This window comes from Oryctolagus cuniculus, chromosome X, assembly GCF_964237555.1.
Source record: "Oryctolagus cuniculus chromosome X, mOryCun1.1, whole genome shotgun sequence".
NCBI lineage: Eukaryota > Metazoa > Chordata > Mammalia > Lagomorpha > Leporidae > Oryctolagus > Oryctolagus cuniculus.
The window spans coordinates 18,978,731-18,997,021 of NC_091453.1; the positions used below are offsets into that span (position 1 = coordinate 18,978,731).

An 18,291-nucleotide genomic window follows, 5' to 3' on the forward strand; every position below is an offset into this window, starting at 1 on the left:
AAATGTGTAGTTTTCACTTGACCACTGAAGGATCTTTATGTTTATCATTAAGAGTTTAGTATTTCAAATAATCCAAGAATATAAGAAATGCCAGTTTTCTAAACTTTTGCTATTAGACTTCAAATTAGATGGTTCCATTGATTTATGAAAAAAAAAATCCAGACAGATTTAGTAAATGTCTCCAGATTACTCAAGTCTTCTATTTGACAAGGGTCATGTATATAATTTGTAGATTTCATTCTCTTATATATTGTAATAATTTCATGGTGAAGCTAATGCGAAGATACTACACTAGGTTACTTAGTCTCAATGGCTTCATGAAGACTCTGGGATACAGAATTCATTTGTGGCACACTTTTTAAGGATTCTCTTAAATTGTAATAAAGTGTTTCTCAAACTTCCTTCATATTTAGCTCTATTATGCACTGTTATGGTCGCTTCTCCATTGTATCTGTAAAGCTACTCTATCAGTGGAGGCTAAAATGTATACCCTGCGAAATTCATATGATAGAGTCTTAATTGCTAGAACCAAAGAATGTGACACTAAATGGAGATGGGGCCTTTAAAGTGGTAACTCTGTTAAAATTACATCATTGAGATGGTCCCTGATCCAGTATGAATGGTGTCCTTTACAAGAAGAGAAATCGGAGCCTGCATATGTACAGAAGGAATAGCATGTGAAGATACAGAATAGCAACTCAGCAAAGCAAGGACAGAGGCCTCAAAGGAAACTATTCATGATGACATCTTGATCTTGGACTTGCAGTCTCCAGAACTACGAGGAAATAAATTCCTGTTGTTTAAGCCACCAGTCTTTGATACTCTGTTATAGCAGCCCTAAAAAACTAATATACCAGCTCAACGTGCAATGAGCAATCAAAGATGTGATCTGTGGTGATAATGTGGAGAGTACTGAAAACGAAGTCTGGACGATTTTCATGAATCCCTGATATGCACTACTACTTAACCCATGCATGTTTTACTATATCTCGTACCTCAATGATCTAAATATTTTAGTTTTTGTTACAGCTAGTGGGTATTTATGCTAAGAACTCCTATTAGTAGGTCAGATACATTTTATAACTGAGAGAGAGGGGGGAGAGGAAGGGAGAGGGAGGGAGAGGAAGGAAGGGAGAGAGAGAGGGAGGGAGGGAGGGAGGGAGAGGGAAAAGAGGGTGAGAGAGAGGGTGGGTGGGTGGGAGAGGTCATGCAGGCCTTTTTTTCCCTTTATCCAATGATGTAAACGCCAGGGGTAACACTGCTCTGGCCAATAACTGGTAACTGTCCTCCAGAATGCATTCTCTCTTTATTCATTGTAGTACAATATCATTTCAGGAGGATACATGCCAACCCGAAGAGAGACTGTAATTTGTCACCCTCCCTGGAGGTTAGGTATGGTTATATGACTATCATGGAGATTTCATAATACATCCTTAAAACAGATCTGATATTCTTCCTCATTATTTTCTCCTTTTTTATGGGCTAGAACCGAGGTCTGGCAGTATGAGAAATTTTTACCCAGGAAATATAAATACACATGAATTTCATGAAATAAATCTATCTCCCTTATCCTGTGCTACCTACCTTACAAGATAGAAAAATGCCTCTACCTTCTCTGAGTCACTGTATTTTTGGCTTATTTCTTACACTAGCCCAACCTGCATCTGAGCATGTAACTGTTGTTGGTTTAATTTAACTAATCACCTAGAAAAGCAAACTATGTTTGAATAATAAGGAAAAGATAAAACTAATGCAATCTTTAACCTGAAATCTGTGTATTCCTTACTAACTCAATCTCACAACTTAATTTCATTTACTACAATTTTGAAAGCATTTTATAAAATCAAATTCTAGTACTAGAAAAGCTATTTTCAGTTTTGATTGTTATACTATTTTAAATTTTCAGATAGTACACTTAAATTTGCAAAATTTACATCCTTTGGCTAATCATAGTGAATTAAAAATAAAGCAAAGACTTTTTAAAAATGATATGAAGTATGTGAATGTTCACTAATTTAAAAAATCAATGGGATGGGCATGCTATGATTTATTTTTTAATAGGCTTTAATTGTCTTGGCAAAACTGAGGTGAAAACATGTTATTAACTCTTTCTTTTTTATCAATGCATTTTCAAGTAATCAAGTAATGAATCAACTGTAAAGAAATTTTAAGCTATGAGTGCCTTGACCTGAAATTCTAGGCAGAAATAAATGTTTGATTGGCTGTCAGAGAAATGGCAAGAATTTATTAGCTGAGGATGAAATGAGGCCCTGTACCCTTTGGTGATGGAAATGATAGCATCTGTACACATCCCTTGAGATTCTTTTCGATTGTGACCTTGACAATCTGCTAATCTTACAAGTCCTATCCAGCCCAACAGTCAGCAGTCTCTGTGTCCTTGACCTCTTTGTGGTTTGGGATGGGGCCAGAGGGTTGGGGGAGATCTGGACGGAGTCTATATGGGCAGTTTAGTCTTAGGAAATCTAACAAAACAGTCTCATTTCTGGGGAACATTTATAAGTAGTGATATATACACAACTGTAGAATTTTTTATTTTTAATTGACTTATAAAATAATTTTATGAATTCATGGTGTTCAGTGTAATGTTTTGATACATGTACACATTGTGTAAAGATCAAATCAGGGTATATTGACATTTTAAGGACTTACCCATAACCTAGCTAATTCTAAGCAAGCTTTAGGGAAATATTTGTAAAGCTTCCCATTGTTTTTTGTTTGTTTGTATGATCCTGAAATATACAATTAACCTACTGGTTATAATATATGAGAAAGAGAAAATAAAAATATTTATAATTTTACTATTGTTATACCTTAATAGTTCCTTATAAAACCACATAACTCTATATATTTACATGTTAAAATAATCTTCAGTGATCTATGTTTTACCTTTCCCCAGGCAATTTCAGCATCCAAATTACTAGGCATTCCTTCAACTGCTGATCTCTTTGTCAATTCCATATCTGTAGCCGCCAGCCATTCTGTCAAGGCATTCATTTCCTTTCGCATCTTACGGGACAATTTCAAGCATTTCTCCAACTGTTGCTTTCTTTCTGTTACCTGACATGAACGATAACAAAATATAATTTGATTCACTTTTCAATTCAGGTTTACTTACAGGCACTTAATTGGATCTTTTGTATTTGTATGATTTAAAAATAACCATTTTCCTACATTTTAAAAACTTTTTTTAGACAAAATCATATGTCCTGAATATCAATAGTAAATAAAACAAAATGGACAAGTGGGACTGACTCCATCAAAATAAGAAGATTCTGCAAAATAAAGGAAACAAGACTGAAAAGGTGACCTACACAATCGAAGAAACTATCAGATAAGGGGTTAAATTCTAAAATATGTAATGAAGCCCTATAACTCAATAGAAAATATAATAACCTGATTTTAAAAGCAAACTAGAGGTTTTAATAAGTTTCTTCTATTAATAAGTGCCATTGGCCAGCGAAATACAATCTTCCATATAAAAATACTAGATGTCATTAATCATCAGGTAAATAAAAATTTAAAATACCACAATGAGAAAATGGAGATATCACTTCAAGCTTGTTATGATAGAAATTTACACACACACACACACACACACACACAGTACTGATGAAGATGGAGAAACCAATAGAACCCTTCCCTCTACAGTGTTGGTGAGAATGCAAAATGATGCAGCCAAAATGAAAGTCAGTAGAGAATTTTCTCAAAAAATTAAAAATAAAACTATCATATCGTTCAGAAATTCCACTTCTGGTTACTTGACCAAAAAATTTAAAATCATAGGGCCTGCATTATGGGCATAAATGGGTTAAGCTGCTGCCTGTGATGCCAGCATCCCCTATGGGTGCTGGTTCAAGTCCTGGCTGCTAGACTTATGATCCAGTTCCCTGCTAATGCACCTGGGAAAGCAGCAGAGGATGGCCCAAGTGCTTGGGCCCCTGCACACTTGGATGAAACTCCTGGGCATTGCAGCCATTTGGTGAGTGAATCAGTGGATGGAAGATCTCTCTCTCCCTGTCTCTCCTTTTCTCTCTGTGATTCTTTCAAATAAAATAAATAAATCCCTTTTTAAAAAGAGAATTAAAATTACAATTCCAAAGATATATAGCACTCCCCTGTTCTTTGTGGTGTAAGTCACAATATCCAAGATATAAAAAAAACCTATCAAAATACTCATTTACAGATGAATGAAAGGAGATAATGTGATTTTGTTATGGGCTAGGTTTAGGGCCAAAATTAATTTCCCAGGTTCTTGCCTTTATTTAGAGAAGAATTCTAAATGTCGCCCTAACTGTCATGTGGTGTGATAAATTTTATTTACAAAGTGAGGAAAATATACAGGCCCACTCGGGCTTTATTAAGGGAGAATGGGGCCAAAGAAAGGGAATTATCATACCCTGCTTTGCTAGTCCTGAGTCCACATGGAAGAGAATGTGATTCCATTCTTTCTATGTTTTTTGAGCTTGGAAAAACTCAAGTGTTTATATGGTACCATCCCCACGTCCAAGGTAAGAGGAGGTACTTCCTGGGGACGGGTCCCCTGAATGACAGGCAGATGAACATGGCAACACAAAGTGAAAGAGGTGTGGCTTCCAGCTCACGGACTTAAAATTATCTAATCTTCACATCAGATTCTACATACCAAGAATTATATTCAGTCTTGAAAAATGACAGTGGGAATTAACCTTGGAACATTATGCTAAATGAAATAAGCCAGTCATGGAGGACAAACACTACATGACACCACTCGTATGAGTCATCTAAAAACTATCCAAAACATACAACCAAAGTGTAGAATAATGGTCACTAATGGTTGTAGAGACAAGGAAATGGAGAGCTGATAATTGGCATAAACTTCCAGCAATTCAATATGGATGTATTCTATAGAAATGTATAGCACTGCACCTATAGTTATCACTATTTTATCAACTCATAAAACTTAGTTGAGGACAGATCTCATTTTAAGTGTTCTTACTAAAACAAAGTATATTTTTACAAAAATTCAAATAAAGACAGTCTAGAGTAGGCAAGATCCTTTGTCCAAAAGATAGCATCATGTATCAACTGTCACGGTAGAAAGAAATCCTCTAAATAAAACGTAACTGATAGCCAAGGTTTGTAATGAATATAATGACATAAGTTAACCTAAAAGAAAATCTGTTTTTTATAGAAAATTGAGTCATTTTTCAGGGAGTTGGGCAAGAAGTACTTATAATCTTTTACATAAATACAAGGCTTGGGGGCTGGTGTTGTGGTATAGCAGGTAAAGCTGCCATATCTGACAATGCATCCCATATGGGTGCTGATTCATGTCCAGGCTGCTCCATTTTTAATCCAGCTCCCTGCCAGTGGCCTGGACAAAGCAGTGGAACATGGCCCAAATGTTTGGGCCCCTGCGCCAATGTGGGAGACCCGGATGGAACTCCTGGCATAGGCCTGGCCAAGCCCTACCCTGGCCGTTGCGGCCATCTGGGGAGTGAATCAGTGGATGGAAAGTCTGTCTGTTTTTCTCCCTCTCTTTCTGTAGCTATGACTTTCAAAATAAATAAGTCTTTAAAAAATGAGAGTTGATCTTGCTAGTAGGGGATAAAATTGGAGGAAAAAAATACTGTTTCTTTCAAGAAGCAAAAGTATTGAGATAACATTTATAATGATCAATTTATCCTCTTAAGTTCCTTACTTTCACATAAAAATTATGTAAAGAATAGGTCATTTCTACTTAAACATAATTTTATCATGTAATAGGAGCAATAAATGAATGTAATTAAAAAATTTTGTTTTATTAATGGAGAAAATTATTGCTTGATTAGTATTCCTGTTCTCAGTGTTTAAAAGCAAAACTCTCATAAGCAAATTATTCTACATTCTCACCCAGGAAATTAACACATTTATCCACATCCTTTCCAAACATGCTTGTATTCTTTTAAGCTTATGGGTTGATAGGTTTAATACAAAGTCAAAGACCTCTTTCAAATAGCAGTCAAACCACCAGCAAAGCCTGTCCAATTCCAGATCCTCAAAGGGAAGTTCCTGTGCCTCATACTCCTTAGATTATTCTATATTCCTCATGGTTACTCGAACAAACAAAGGGTTTAACTAAGCAGGTTTTATATATCTAATAAGAAAGGAATGAAAACGTGCAAACCAACAATTATGTGAGAATATATAACTTGTAGAATTCAGACACAGAATCTGGACTCTTAAAATTCATTTCTTCTTTTTTTTTCTTGTGTCATAATTTCATGAAAAAATAAACTTGTTCTGTTATGGAGGTGGAGAATCTGAGCATTAAATGTAAATATGTTGTAAATACATGACTCTGCAGAGGCAACACGATAGCATGGTAAGCATGATAGGTTCTGTGCCAGCCAGTGGACGCTAAACTTGCCTCTGAACTTGGGCAGGATATCTGACTTTCCTCATTTTATGAATCTAAAAAATCAGATCACCCTACTTAGGACCTAGGGCTACTGTGAGGGTTAAATCAGATAATGGTTTGAGAGTGCTTGATACTTGATGACACCTCAATCTCTTCCTTAATATTATTTTCCCTTACGGAAAGTTCAATGGAAACCATCTATAAAGGTATATAGCAAAAATTTTATTTATATTTATCTTAAGGCTTTACAGATAAAGAAATCCAGAAAAAAAAAACAGATTTTTTGCTAAGAGATCTTAAAATCAGGGCTGAAAGTGATCTCAAGTATAAGGAAATTGGTTAAAAGAATAGAGAAAAAACACAAGTGCATATTTGCACATTATATCCTGACATAACAGGTAACACTCAAAATAATAATCTAGCCACAGGCAGAAAAATTACCAAAAGAGAACATATGTGTAAAGAATTAAAAATGTTACAATAAAAATAAAAAACCCAGAACATTCTTATGCATTCTAAATATCCGACAAAACTAATCAGTTCTTTTAAGGCATATATGTGTACATTTAGAAAATATTTAGTTGCTGAGGGTGCAAATTCATTTTTTACAGATAGTTTTCTTACTTCTATTTCTCCCATAAGGAAAGTAAAGCATCTGCCCTTTCAAATGCAAGGATTTTATTGGTGTATAGGAGAAGAAAAATACACCTTTATGGTGTGTTTCCTTACGCAGTTATTTTTTCAATGCACTAGTAGTTGAAAAGGAATCTAGATTCAATATTTCAAAGAAACCCTGTCTTCCCAGAGCTAATGTATTATTGATTTTTATTGATTTTATTTTGTTTATATCCAGCTAAACAGATTTTTAAAAAACAGGAGACACTGCCATCTTAAGGAAAATTGACTTTTACATTTTATTTATTTATTTTTTTGTTGAGAAGAAAAGATACATTTAAAAGAGTGCCACCTACAGTTTCACCGGTCACTCTTTCATGAACTCTTAAAAGTAGTATATTTTGGGGGATGAAGCTAATATTGTTAGTGTTGTATATTTCCATAAAAAATCAAAGCATATGGGATCAAAAATTTTAGGTATTAATGCATCAAGGGTAAAAGTTTTAATATTTCTCAATGAAGTTATTTAGATTTATAAATGAACTATTTTTATTCATTGAATAATTATTGTTTATATTTAAAAATAATAAAATTATGTAAGAAAAGTGTTATTGCATTAATTGGGTCCTTTCAAGATTTATATGTTTAAACTTTAGCCCCCTATGTTACTGTAGCTTGTATCACTGTATGTAGTTATTAGGAAGTTATTCAGGTTAAATAAGCTCATAATGCTGGGGCTCTAATCAGATAGGACTGTAGTTTTGTATCAGGGGTGGGGAACATCCAACTAGCAAAATCACTTTGAGTCTGGCCCTGCCAAGGCAACTGCAGGAGGACTCAAAATTAAATAAATCTCTAGCAGGGTAATTTTCAAGTTGATAATTTTGCATGGTCTATGAATAGTGTTACAAATGTTCAAAATGACCCTTGGCAGAAAAAACGTTACCCACTCCTGCTTTATATGAAGTTATAGACAAATCTCTTCCTCTTCCTCCCTCTTTTCCTTCCCACTCTATAGGTGAGAAAATTAAACAAAATTTAAATCAGAAAAACAATACAAAAGATCATTGAAATGAAGAGCTGGCTTTTGAAAAAATAAACAAAACTGATATACCATTGGCCCAACTAATTAAAAATCACAAGGAGAAGACCCAAATCAATAAAATCAGAGATGAAAAAGGAAACTTAACAGACACCACAGAAATAAAAGCAATCATCAGGAATTACTACAAAGAGCTGTATGTCAACAAATCAGGGAACCTAGAAGAAACGGATAGATTCCTAGACACGTACCATCTACCTAAATTGAGCCATGAAGACACAGAGAAGTTAAACAGACCCATTACCAAGACAGAAACTAAATCAGTAATAAAGATCCTCCCAGCAAAGAAAATCTCAGGACCAGATGGCTTCACTGCTGAATTCTACAGCCATTTAAAGACGAACTAGGCCGGCGCCGCGGCTCAATAGGCTAATCCTCCGCCTAGCGGCGCCGGCACACCGGGTTCTAGTCCCGGTCGGGGCGCCGGATTCTGTCCCGGTTGCCCCTCTTCCAGGCCAGCCCTCTGCTGTGGCCAGGGAGTGCAGTGGAGGATGGCCCAGGTGCTTGGGCCCTGCACCCCATGGGAGACCAGGAAAAGCACCTGGCTCCTGGCTCCTGCCATCGGATCAGCGCGGTGCGCCGGCCGCAGCGCGCCGGCCACGGCGGCCATTGGAGGGTGAACCAATGGCAAAGGAAGACCTTTCTCTCTGTCTCTCTCTCTCACTGTCCACTCTGCCTGTCAAAAAAAAAATAAATAAATAAAATAAAATAAAATAAATAAAGACGAACTAACTCCAATTCTTCTCAAGCTACTCAAAACAATTGAAAGGCAGGGAATCCTCCCAAAATCCTTCTATGAGGCCCGCTTCACCTTAATTCCTAAACCAGAAAAAGATACAACAGACAAAGAGAACTATAGGGCATTATCCCTAATGAACATAGATGCAAAAATCCTCAAAATACTAGGTAGCCATCTATAAGTCAGTAAGAGAGCTCTCGTAAGTAAACAAATGAGCCAGCACCTTCTCAAACTTGGATTTCCAGCTCCAGAACTTCGATAAACAAATTTTTATTATTTAAGCCATTCTGTCCATTTTATTTTCTTATAGCAGCCAAAGCTTACAAACAGGTAACATGTACTGAATTAGGGCAAATTCAATGATGTAAATTCTGAAGATGAGTAAAATAGAAGGCTTCTTTTATATTTTATATACATGTATACACACACATACCTGTGTGTGTGTGTATCTATATAGAAAGAGCAGAATAAGATGACCTCTATTGCCTTTGGTTTCCCCACCAAAAATCATTACTGAATCTGATTTGAAGGTTAAATTGATGGTAATTATTTTCTCAGACAAGGAATACATGACTTAAGACATTTCTATTTCATGGTATTTATACATGATTCCAAAATCTTAATTATTGTTTCTAAATTAATATTTACTTCAAAAATAAAGTTCTGCCTATGTTTTTCCTGTATTCAGTCATACTATGAAATGAAGATTTCTTAGTACTTCTTTAATTTTGCTTTAATGATATTTATTACTAAGTGCCAAATGGTTAAAGCAAAGCTAAGCTCTAAAATATGTGTTTTCAGGGATAAATAAAGTTCATATTATTTTGAGAGTCATCCAATTCTTAAAAATTATCGAGGGTACTAATTGTCTTCTAATGTCATTTTTTGGTATTACATTCTAAATAATTTATTCTATGTTATTTTATGTTAAATTTACTTTTGCAGGGGCAAAAATTTTGTGAAATTAATTTTTTTGGCAAAGAAAAGGCAAGGCAATAATTCATGTTTGAAAAGATAAACTGATAAAGCCCTTTTTAAATATTTTCTTAAATAAAAGATAACCATCAACATATTATCTTGCTGTAAGACACACAACTCAAGTTATAAACTATGAAGTGTAAACAGAGAACACATCTCTGGAATCGCATAAATCATAGCACTGAGATTATTTTCAGATATTAATTATCTGTAATTGATCAGAGCCCAGAGATTATTCAATCTTCTATAACTGATGTTAAATATGGAAGAATTAGCATTTGTGAACATCAATAAATACTGGAACAAAACATCAGTTGCAGATTTAATTTTTCTTTCTGTGGTTATCTTTAATACAATGAACAGGTTTTGTTTTATATATATATATATATATATATACACAGTGTATGTGTATATGTGTGTGTGTGTGTGTGTATACATGTCTATTATTCCTATCTTGGTGGACTATGCAAACAGTTAAAATGTACTTTAAGATTATCATCATACTTTGCTACTAATTCGATATCATCCCCAAATGGCCACAATTACCAGAGCTATGCCCATTCAAAGCCAGGAGCCAGGAGTTTCTTCAGGTCTCCCATGTGGGTATAGGGGGCCAAACACTTGGACCATCTTCTACTGCTTTCCCAGGTCATAGCCGAGAGCTAGATTGGAAGTGGACCAGCCAGGACGACAACCGGAGCCCATATGGGATGCCGGCACTGCAGGCAGCAGCTTTACCCACTATGTCACAGTACCAGCCCTATATTTTTCATTAACTGGGAGAATCCTTTGTCACAGCATGACAACAAACTCCTTTTCAAAACACACTGCATAAAAATTAGAGGGTTTTTAAAATATGAAAATAAATACTACCAATGTTACTTCCAGATTTCCATTAAGGTGTAAGATTTACTTTCAGTGATACATAAGTTACAATTCAGGGCTTTAAGATATAATCTTTTTTTTTTTTTTTTTTTGACAGGCAGAGTGGACAGTGAGAGAGAGAGACAGAGAGAAAGGTCTTCCTTTTGCCGTTGGTTCACCCTCCAATGGCCGCTGCAGCCGGCGCACCGCGCTGATCTGATGACAGGAGCCAGGTACTTCTCCTGGTCTCCCATGCGGGTGCAGGGCCCAAGCACTTGGGCCATCCTCCACTGCACTCCCTGGCCACAGCAGAGAGCTGGCCTGGAAGAGGGGCAACCGGGACAGAAACCGGCGCCCTGACCGGGACTAGAACCCGGTGTGCCGGCGCCACAAGGCAGAGGATTAGCCTAGTGAGCCGCAGCGCCGGCCGATATAATCTTAAATTTACTGTTGCGATAAAATATTACAAATTAACCTCTACATGGTTGCTTCCCAAATATGTAGTGTAAATTGACAATTTTCTCAATGTTGCTCTTTTACTCAATAAAGTTGGGAACTAAAAGGCTGCTGCTCGATACTATTATAGGAGTGAAGAGGCAACTTAGTATCATAATTTAAAACCATCAGAACTCTAAATATAGAGTGTATTTGAGTTCAAGAAAGTGAAGTAACAATCCTAGATATTCCACACTTTCACTTTAAGGAAATAGAGAGATGTAAGACTCTGTAACCGGTAAGTTGGAATTATTTCATGGGACTTTAATTAGAGCAACAACACAAAAATCACAGAGCCATAGGACTCAATTGGCCACCCATGCTGTTATTAACCAAGTGTGGCACATGATACAAGGCTTGCTAAACCAGGCAAGGTTTTCTATGGATGTGCCAACTCCATCAGACTTAATGTGGTCTATGTAGACTCTATCAGCTCCAGCAGACCTACACAGAAATAGGTATAGTAATTTTTAATATTTCCCAGTCTTCAAATCATCACAAGTATATTTATATAATGACAAGATGTCTAGTTTAAAGCAAAAATACCCTTTTAAACTATCAAGTGGACCAACAAAAACTTCCCTGAGCTTTACATATTTTACATTCTATACATTGATTAGTGCTTTAGAGTTACCATGTATATTGGTATCTATCTATCTTCAAGAATAAGATTTCTGAGACTCCAATTCTAGTTATTTACTGTCTCTGGCTTCACAATTTTTAAGGGAAGTATAAAGTAGTGCTTATGATCTCATTAAGCACATACCTTTGCTCCCAGCTCATTGTAATGCAATTTCAAAGCTGTTACTCTTTCATCCAGCTCTTTGGGGTTTTCGGTCTGTTTTTTCTGTACAATCTGACGTCCAGTTTTTATCACCATTTCCACTTCAGACTTCACTTCACTCAGACTTTTGTACAAGTTCTAAAATACAAAACAAAGCATGAAAATTAGCAAGTGTTAAATTAGTTCATAGTATTACTAAAATATGTATCAGCTTAATTGCTATATATTTACAGTCTTAATGGAGTAGTATGTTGCAGCTGTGGCCAATTTCTAGCTTGTACATTTTCTCTTAAGGTTTCTATTTCCAATTATGTACAAAATATAGATGTGCATAATTTGCTGTTATTCTTAATAGAGGACATCATGTATGTATTAAATTCTTCTCTCCAAAATCATAAAATCATCTAAAATTACATGGTTTCCATTTTAAATGTTAGACTTATATAAGTCTAGCTATGATTTTTGACCAATTAACTCTGTCATTCATACCAGATATTTATTGAATGCCTATCATATACCAGAGAGTATCTAAGTTAACGAGTAACTAGTGGTGGCCAAGATAGATATGAACAATGTTGTTCTCATGGAGCTTAGATTTTATTAAGGTAAAACATGTAAATTTTCAGATCACAATTACAATGTACATTATTTCATATACCAAAAAGAAGATAATTCAAATATTTTAACTATAGAAGTATATTTTCTTAATCGTGTTGATCAAAAATACAAAGATATATAAAGTATGATGTAAACTTACATGTATATAACAACTAAAAACAATAAGTATCATGATTCACAAAAGTAGGTTAGTGGGGCCAGCATTGTGGTGTACCAGGTTAAGCCACAACATGCAGTGCTGGCATCCCATATGGGCACAAGTTCAAGTCCTGGCTGCTCCATTTGAGTTCCAGTTCCTTGTTAATGTGCCTGGAAAAGCAGTGGAAGATGGACCAAGTGCTTAGGTCCCTGCATCCTCATGGGAGTTCCAGAAGAAGCTCCTGGCTCCCAGTTATAGCCTGGTCCAGCCCTGACCATTGTGGCCATTTGAAGAGTGAACCAGCGGATGGAAATAGAACTCTGTCTTTGTACCCCTCCTCCCCATGCCATAATTCTACCTTTCAAATAAATAAAAAGGTAGGTTGCAATAACTAAGTAGCATGAGACAACATTATAACTTTGGGAGGGAGCTATGTTCACCACTATGCCACTGCCTCTTGGTGTCATGACTTAACTTTACAGTTATTTTCCTGGGATGGCATGGTACTATGTACATCTGCATATATGTATGTAAGTACTTGCATATGTATACATGTATGAATAATAGTTTGGATTATTGTTGCTTTCATTTGTTCAGTGGCAAATCTGAATAATTGCTATTTAACACCACTCAAATTTGCTAGTTGGTAAATACTTCTTGCAATTTGAAGTAAAATTGGGTTTGTTTTCTCTTTTCAGTTTAACATCAGTCTCTAATACAAAATATTTTGTAAAAGACTGAATGATTAATCAATGCTACATGCATAATCTATTGCCATCTTAATCCCCTCTTTGATAACTGATGTTTATATTCATTTAATTGTGTGTTCTGAGCTTTCCAGTTTTTTTGTTTGTTTATTTGACAGGTAGAGTTATAGACAGTGAGAGAAGAGACAGAGAGAAAGGTCTTCCTTCCGTTGGTTCACTCCCCAAATGGCTGCTATGGACGGTGCTACGTTGATCCTAAGCCAGGAGCCAGGTGCTTCTTCCTGGTCTCCCATGTGGGTGCAGGAGCCTGAGCACCTGGCCCATCTTCCACTGCACTCCTGGGCCACAGCAGAGAGCTGGACTGGAAGAGGAGCAACTGGGACTAGAACTGGCGCCCATATGGGATGCCAGCACTGCAAGCGGAGGATTAACCAAGTGAGCCACGGTGCCAGCCCCTCCAGCTTATTTCTTTCTAACTGCATTTTGCTTTGTTCTTTTTTCCAAAGATTTATTTATTTGAAAGGCAGAGTTATAGAGAGGCAGAGGCAAAGAGAGAGAGAGAGAGAGAGAGAGAGAGAGAGAGGTCTTCCATCCGCTGGTTCACCCCCCCCCCCCATAGCAGCAACAGCCAGAGCTGTGCACATCTGAAGCCAGGAGCCTCTTCCAAGTCTCCCACGTGGGTACAAGGGCCCAAGGACTTGGGCCATCCTTTACTGCTTTCCCAGGCCACAGCAGAAAGCTGGACTGGAAGTGGAGCAACTGGGACTCAGACTGGCACCCATATTGGATGCTGGTAATGCAGGCAGTGGCTTTACCTGCTAAGCCACAGTGCCAGCCCCTTATTTTGTTCTTAGAACATTAAAAATATTTGAGTATTTCAAAACACTGAATTCATTAATTGTTATGTTGGGAACTAACTATGAGTTTTGGAATCAGAGATACTGAAAAATGATTTACTGCTTAAACTTTATGAAAATCCCAGTGATTTACTTTATGATAAAAGCTCATACAGGGGTCAGCATTATGGCGTAGCAGGTAAAGCCAATGCCTGCAATCCTAGCATCCCATATGGGCACCAGTTCACATCCCAGCTGCTCCATTTCCAATCCAGATCTCTGCTATGGCCTGGGAAAGCAGTAGAAAATGACTCAAGTCCTTAGGCCCCTGCACCCATGTGGGAGACCCAGAGGAAGCACCTGGCTTTGCATCAGTGCAGCTCTGGCCGTTGCGGTCATCTGGGGAGTGAACCAGAGGATGGAAGACATATCTCTCTTTCTGACTCTCCTTCTCTCTCTGTGTAACTCTGCCTTTCAAGCAAATAAATAAATCCTAAAAAAAGCTCATACAAGGTACTATAAGCAATTAACATCACTTCATTCAACAGGAAAATATTTGTAACCAAGAAAGGTAAATATTCTTTATGTTCATGTTAATAAGACATTTTAATAGGCAAAACTCATTTGTGAAAGCCATAATTATAAAATATATGTGTTTGTAAATATATTGATCTTAAGTAATGAAACATATAAAAGTTCTAATGAAATCATATCCACATGGAAGGACTATTTGAATTGGTCCTGACATTCAAACTAGAACCCAAACCAAAGTGGTGCAGGACAAAGGTAGAGCAGGGAGCAGGTGGTATCATTTCTGGCTCATTTTGCTAGTAGCTAAGTTTTATGAGGGAAAATTAGAGACTTGGTCTTAGAAGAGAATATACAGCTCCCTCGATTCAAATATTGGTCATAATGATAGTGTACCTGGATCACTTCTCCTTTCAATTCCTACTGTACAATTTCAGTTATGTTCCCCCTGTATTGCTACCTTTACTCATCTAATATCAGCTAATTACAGTTTATCATTATAGTCAAAATTCCTTTTTTTTTGGAATAGGAATATTTAAAGTAATGGTGCCACAAAGTATAGCCTGAATTATAAAGACATTTTATTAAATATTTCATAATTTCTTGCAAACAAATACACACATTTCTTTCAAAATATGTGTTATAATCAAAGCTATTTCACATTCACAATGATATGACAGATTTATATTAAAAATGGGTCAGTTTTTCATTTATAGTCTGGAAAAACGTAGAAATAACATTTAAAACACCAAACACTAATCTTTCCCTTCACTTCATACCATTAAGTGCTTTCATTGTAAGTGAATTTTTACTCTAATGGTCATTAGACATAATAATACTTATATTACTCTGGTAGACACTCAATTTCTTAGCTCTATGTTATCTTACATGGTGCATTTCCAACAGCAGCAACGTAGGATACTACTTGATATTCCAAAGTCTAACGAAGAGTTATGGTACCGACAACTTGTATGTTTTCATGCCTTTTTATTTTGTCTATGTGCTGTATTGTTATTTCCATGTGTATCAAGCTCTGGTGTTTAATGGAAAGATACTAGAAACTGGAGTAAGAGCACCTATATTGAAAACTCGTTTTGCCCTCCATCTACTGTTCGTCTTGCAGGAAATCTGCAGTCTTGAGAAACAGAAATGTCAGTCAATCATGTATCTTACACGGTGCTCATTATTTCTGGAATGCTTAATATTATTGCAATTATCACTATTATTAAAGTTTCCAGATTCATGTATTTCTCTTCTGCATTTCAATTTAAATATATATTCATTTCCGTGAGAATCCTTTGATTTCTGCACAGTCCTTATCAGAATTATTAAGAATGATATAGAATAGGTAAAAAATGACTACAATTTCAGTAAAAGTTCTTGCCTTTCAATACAGTTGTTCCATTTTTCTTAAGTTTAAAATGACATAGTATAATTATTAAAGTTATCTGAAAACAATTTCTATTACAAAAGAGAATTATCACTTAATAAGGAAAAAGCAAGGTGCAGTTATATATTTGCCACCAGAAATACATACCACACAGTGATTTAACTGTGACTGAACTACTTCCTGTTCAACACTCTTTGTTTCCAATGCAGGCAAGTGCATCTTCACTTCATCCAAAATCATCTTACTTTCCTCTAGACGCTGCTCAAAATTGGCTGGTTTCTGGAATAATCGAAACTTCATGGAAACATCTTGCAATTTTTTCTGTAAGGACAATAGAAGGAGTCCCTGGTTTAATTTTGTCTTTCAAACAATAACAACTCGTACTTTTGTTAACAGTTTTTCTTTATTTCTGAAGACATATATAAATAAAATAAAAACACAATCATTCATTCTCCATTTGATTAACATGAGAAAGACATATTTGATAGAATACAGTATTTGTTCTTAATGTGATACTAAATAAAAGGTAATTTATTAACCTATTCTATGTTTAAAATTACAAAGCAAAAAAAGCCCATAATATTTAGACATCACATTGTAGTTTTTAATAAAGTCTTCAATTCCAGTTTAGATAATCAAATTGTCTAATATAGGTTACAATATATTTGAATGCCCAGCCAAAGCAGGTTCCCTAGTTTATATAATGAAATATACCTGTGCAACATCAATTTGGGACAAGACTCTTTGGGCAGCCTCCTTCCCTTGGTTATGTTTCTTCATTTCTTCTAAACTAATCTCATGACTGGTCAAATCTGACTGGATTTTCTGTTGAGAGAATAGCACTGTTAGCACATACTGAAAATTATTACAACTAACAATTCACTTTCCTGAGAACATGGAATTCAGAACCATTATTACGAGGTATCCTGTGCTTCAGCATTACAAAAAATATTTTATGGATCATAAATTATGAGAATTACATGACTTAGTTCTCTCCTATTGTGACTTTTATCAGAAAGATTATCCTTTTGATTCGATGTTATTGAACAGATATTTGAGATGTTTTCAATAGGGAATATCTATTTGTATCTAATATAGTCAATTGAAACCATTTTACCTTTGATGTCACAATCAAATCTGACCAAGTATAAGATCCAGCTAAAGTGACAGAAGTAAAATATAATGCAAAAGTTAGAAGTGGAAAATGTTCATTAATTTTAATCTTTGTTCATTCTGTGCAATGTTTCAGTTAACTTTCAGGGAAAATATAGTTCTAGGAGAGGGAAATTAAATAGCATTGTTTTTTCTCTGAAAGATAGTTAATGGCTTCTTCAAGTAAGTGCCTTGAAGTTTAGATAGCAATAAATAATGTCTACATAGTCAATACACAATAGTTTTATCAAATTCTGTTCAAAAGTATGTCTGTATTTTACTTTTGGGATTCTGAGCTAATTATAGTTATGGGTCAAATATTACAGTGTGATGAGAAAACAAAAAATTATCTTTTTTTGTAAGACTCCTCAAAATCAGCCAACGGTCAAATTACTTTAATTACAATCAGTAATAAGATTGTCACAAATAAGTAAAAGATGAAAATGTGAACTTATTATCAGTGCTCATAAACATTATCATACAAAAGAGTTTGCATAACACTTATTAGTGTAAACTAACTTAACCAGATAGAGTCAATTCAGGCACATATTACTAGAAAATATGGGGCAGGAACTGGCATGGCAGTTAAGGTGCTTAGTTCACCAACAACCCATTTTAGAGTCCTTGGGTTAGAGTCCTAGTTCTGCTTTCAATCCTGCACCCTGGTAATATACACCCTGGGAGGGAGGAGATAATAGCTCAAGTGCCAATCAATGAGCAACTGTAATCACTGAAATCACAGGATAGAACCATCAAGCTTGGCTTTATCAATTCATAAAACTATCAGAAATAACAATAATTTGATGTTACAAATAAATAAAATATAGGCTTGAGTAACTTTCTGAGTCAAAACTTTAATGGGACCCTTGTTTCCATGAGAGTTTTCTACATCCTTGTGACAAATCTCCATGTCTCATTTTTGGTTTTGTTTTAGGTAATTTTTT

General features: G+C 35.6%; 1 protein-coding gene across 17 annotated transcripts in view; it reads right to left on the reverse strand.

Annotated features, from left to right (window-relative positions):
• DMD (dystrophin) overlaps positions 1–18,291 on the reverse strand; it is a 2,248,405-nt gene that overhangs the window by 1,283,582 nt on the left and 946,532 nt on the right. For all 17 annotated transcript variants that reach the window (XM_070067426.1, XM_051827673.2, XM_051827679.2 and 14 more), the window contains 4 exons: positions 16,910–17,020; positions 16,343–16,516; positions 11,960–12,115; positions 2,908–3,078 (listed from right to left, as the gene is read on the reverse strand). In XM_070067426.1, the coding sequence (XP_069923527.1) occupies positions 2,908–3,078; positions 11,960–12,115; positions 16,343–16,516; positions 16,910–17,020 (612 nt within the window). The remainder of the gene's footprint in view (positions 1–2,907; positions 3,079–11,959; positions 12,116–16,342; positions 16,517–16,909; positions 17,021–18,291) is intronic.